Below are 4,423 nucleotides of genomic sequence, written 5' to 3' on the forward strand. Positions count from 1 at the left end.
TGTTTTTACTGCTGGGCACAATGGGAGGCGAGCACACACCGCAAATGGGTGTTGGGCCATTTCAGGTTATAAGCTATTTCTAATTCAGCTGCTGTATGATTTTAATTTGACTTTCGCTGACTCGGGGCAGCACTACAGCAGAGCTCTACAATGTGTTGCAGACACCGGGCGGCTAACGGGTTAAAATGGCCTTTTAATAATAACCAGGTTCCCCTGCTTAGAGTTCTAACTCGGTGCCGGTCACGGTCAGTGTCTTTACTCGCTGAGCCGCTCCTCCATTTTAGCCACTCTTCAAACTGGTTTAGTCCTGTTTTTGTAGGGAATACAGCCAGTTTAGCTCTGCCAAATACAATACTGCGAAGTGTCCTTGGCTGTTGTGAACAGAACACGGTGTACTGTTACTTTATTTTTTTAAGTAAAATTTCTTTGGACGCACCTACCACATGAGCAAACTTGCCAGCTACCACCAGGGGTTACTAGAGAAGAGTGGCAGCGCTGGCCACACACCTACAACCGTGCAGGGCACGGAGAATAACGCCACACTGACCACCTGTACATGACTTTTCAGGCATCTTTTGGATCTAGTTTGTCTCCAGGGGGAACTGAATATGAAATCTGCAGAATGATGCGCACAACTCAGTGCGAGTCCCCTGTATTTAATCAGTCCCCCTCCAATGAAAGATTTGGTGGTTGCGCCCACTTTCAAACAAGGTTAAAGTCTAAAAATGCCTGTGCTATATATACCCCCCACTATACTGTAATTGTAAAGTGATTTTGAATCCCATTGGGAGAGCAGTGCTATATGAAATAAAGTGATTACAATAATATGGGTTCTATATAGTGTTATGTTAATTGGTGCAGGAAAGCTGACATTCCTCACCAGTTACTCAATCTATCCAGATTCCTATTGGGCACGTCATTTGGGAGAGTCCACGTTTTAAATTCTGATTTCTATTGTTGCAACCTTTCTGCAAAAGAATCTGATGTAACATCTGAGTCACATCAAAGGTGTCTCCCCAAGAAGACTCCCCAATATGCCTTTGTTGCCCCTGGCCACCATGGAAAAGGTTAACAGTATGCGGACAAGAGCCACTTCAGACCCCCTGCAGTCCATCAGCCCCCCCCCCCCCCTGTCTAATTGAGGTACTGTTACCATGCTGCTGTTTTTTTTTTTTTTTTTCTCCCAGCCCCCCCCCCCCCCAATTTCCACAAAATCACAGATATGATACACCTGTCACTCCAAAGGCGTCGGCAGAAGGGTGCTGCTGTTTGGTAATGTTACAATGTCACCTTACCCAGCCTATAGATTGTAAGCTCCTTGAGGCAGGGCCCCTCCTGACACACTGAAGGCCTATCCTACCTCTTCTAACACAATTTGAATCCTGTCTGTAAATGTTACTTTTGCCCATAATCATCTCTCTGACCGTCCATCTGTAAACTGAATGTGTATAGCCTTTGTTCATTGAATGCAAACGTCTTCTCACTTATGTAACAAAATAATTGTATTTAATTGTAGTGCTCAAACTGACTGAATAGGGGGCATTGCAACACTTAAGTGCAGGCCCATATTTACTTAACAAATAAATGATTATCAAAAAGCTAAACTTTGTTCTGTACGAGCGCTGGCAGGGAAGAGCCGGCACAGGATTTTATAGATCCCCCTGCACTTGCCAAGTTCTGCATCAACCACTGGGGGCTTCCACCTGTAACAAAGTAAAAATATCACGTGTGAGCACGTTCACATGTCGGACAGGTCTGCAGCCCTGCCCTTCCCCATTATCTCTTGCTTCCACTGCAGCTAGGGTTTCTGGGTAATGACATGCAAATGAGCACTTGGTAACAAATACTGCACCTGTTTCCTCAGACATAATCTGTCCTGAGACTGGTAAATTGGCACCGGTCTCGCTGTTTAATCTGTTCCCTTGTTAAATCCAAAGAAGTTGGCAGCGTATCTAATTGCACCAGCTATTTAACACCTTCAGGCCAGTGTTCTCTCCAACACTGGAACTAACAGTGTAAGAGCCTTTCATCCCTTCATGTCTCTGTCGTTATTTAGCTGGCATACCCTTTTAAAGCATCCATATCAGTTAAGTTTTGGGGGGAGGGAAGAAACACTTTTTTTTTTTTTTTTTTTTTTTTTTTTCATTGCAGGTTTGAAGCAGGGGGTCTCGAGCTGAAGCAGGGGGTCTTGAGCTGAACCCTGTTAATTTCTGCTCCGGTGACCCCCTGTTTCCAGAGATACTTACCCGCCGTTGTGGTGCCGGTATCCCTGTAAGCAGAGAAACTGATCCTTAATCTAATGGTGGCATTTAAATGTCCCGCCTCACGCGGGCCAATAGGAAGCCGTGATGTCAGCCGGTGCGGCTTCCTATTGGCCCACGTGACCTGGACATTTAAACTCCGCAGAGATACCGGCGCCCCCTTCGGAGGTATCTCCGGAAGCAGGGGGTGCCCGCACCTGAAATTAACGGGGTTCAGCTCCCGAGACACACTGCTTCAAATCTGTATGACCCTAAATAGGTGAACAGGACAAAGGTTTGGGGGGATTCATTTCTCTCACTTTAACCTTTGCAGTGTTGTGATCTACGACTGACAATACAGACATGCACTGTTGGGTTTGTAAACTCTCTACAGCGCTGAAACGCTCCGAGCAGTAGAAAAGTTTAACTTTTGATGCTTTAAACCTGCAGAGACTAAGCTCAGTGCGTTGGTAACCGCAGCATCCTTCAGTTCCTATGATTTACAGGGGTCCGAATCCAAGCACAAGGAAGGGGCAGAGAGGTAAGTATAATTTACATTTACATTGTAGAAAATGTGTAGCACAGCACTCAAGTGTAAGCTGGTGTGGAGCTGTCCAGGGCATGGATGTTTTTTGTAATACAATTATTGAAAACCTTTTCACCAAGTTTCACACTTTTTAAGCATACCCCTCTCCCCACGCACATAATTGCAGATCTAATTTAGCATTATCTTTAACCCTGGTCCATCTGCTGCTGGATAAAGGCCGCCCCAATGATCTTCCAGGTACTGAGTTTGCAATCCTCTCCATATTGCCCCAACACATATTTTCTTAATTCCTCCTCCCATCTTACATTTGGTTATCAACTTAGTCTTTTGATATCCCTTGGAATCCAGTGGACTCCCATCTTTGTGCAACGATGGTCATTTCTTCCTGCGATATACCCGACCCACTCACGTTTTACTTTCTTCACCCTTGTGGTCATGTCAGGTACTACCCAGCATGCATCTCTCCATACTTATTTGGGTTGTCTGAAGCTTCTGAATTATCTTTCTTTTAGGGTCCGAGTGTCACATCCATACGTGGGCATGGTACACTGGTCTAATGCTTTCCTCTCGAAGCACATTGGAAGGCTCTCTTGAAAGGTTTCTTTGTTTCTTCTATTTCATTTGAAAGGTTTGCATCCATTGCTACCTGCTGGCCAAGGCAGACCTAATTTTTGACTTCTAGTATTCCATTTATTTAAATCTTTGCAGAGTTCACACATTTGTTGAACATCACTTTGGTCTTGTTGAGATTCATATGGCAAATCATAGGAACTAAAACCTACGATGAATACTTGAGTGGCCTTTTTCTTCCCAATTCAATGTCTAAAACTTTTGCTAAGTGTTGCTGGGAAAAGCTTTGTGACGTGGTATCTCCCTGCTGATCCTTATCTTGCGTGTATGTTCATGTAGTCTAATGGCTGATCTGGCATTCTCGTAAATGTTCCTTATAATATCAATGTGTGCTTCTTCAGCAAATTTGAGGTGTCAACGGAATCAAATGCTTTTAAATGATCCCCTACGCGTTTCATGGTGGTATACACTTTGTCTGGGACTCCCTGACAAAGTGGATAACACCACGAAACGCATAGGAGTGTTTTGTTCTGACCACGAGACACGCAGATGACAATATTTACTCCTCCCAAGTAAGAACCCCCGCTGTGTGTGAGGCCGTCAGTTCCGCGTCAACAGCTGCTGGGTGGTCTGCAGACACAGAGGCTACACGGACGCAAGACGCGACCGACTGAGGTCTTGGACAGTGTGGACATGGACGCCATCCACGGTTTACGATAAGCTCTTTAATTATGTTCCCTCTGTAAGGTCACATCTGGTATTTTTAGTGACCATAAATTATTTTGTAACGTTCCTCACTATGGTAGTTTGTGCTGCTTTTTTTTGTTTTGTGTGTGTGTACACACACACACACACACACACACACATCCTGAAAGTGAGCATTTATTGTAATATAACAAGGCTTCTTTTGCTTTGCTGCAATGTGCTGTGTATACCCCTTCGTCGTATCAATTACTTTTGCAATAGCCTCAAATGACATAAGTTTTGTCAGCAGTATTTTTGGGGAGGCGAGTTTGCCCTGGCTTGGACTTTCTTTTGCAAGTAACGCCTTTTGCCTACAGACAAT

General features: G+C 44.5%; 1 protein-coding gene across 1 annotated transcript in view; it reads right to left on the minus strand.

Annotated features, from left to right (window-relative positions):
- Positions 1-1,559: 1,559 nt before the first annotated feature.
- The window catches only part of SURF1 (SURF1 cytochrome c oxidase assembly factor), a 33,887-nt gene continuing 31,023 nt past the window's right edge, over positions 1,560-4,423 (minus strand). Inside the window, exon 9 of the mRNA XM_075578806.1 lies at positions 1,560-1,703. Within this exon, the coding sequence (XP_075434921.1) occupies positions 1,592-1,703 (112 nt within the window). The 3' untranslated portion in view covers positions 1,560-1,591. The remainder of the gene's footprint in view (positions 1,704-4,423) is intronic.

This window comes from Ascaphus truei, chromosome 21 (genome assembly GCF_040206685.1).
Source record: "Ascaphus truei isolate aAscTru1 chromosome 21, aAscTru1.hap1, whole genome shotgun sequence".
Lineage (NCBI taxonomy): Eukaryota > Metazoa > Chordata > Amphibia > Anura > Ascaphidae > Ascaphus > Ascaphus truei.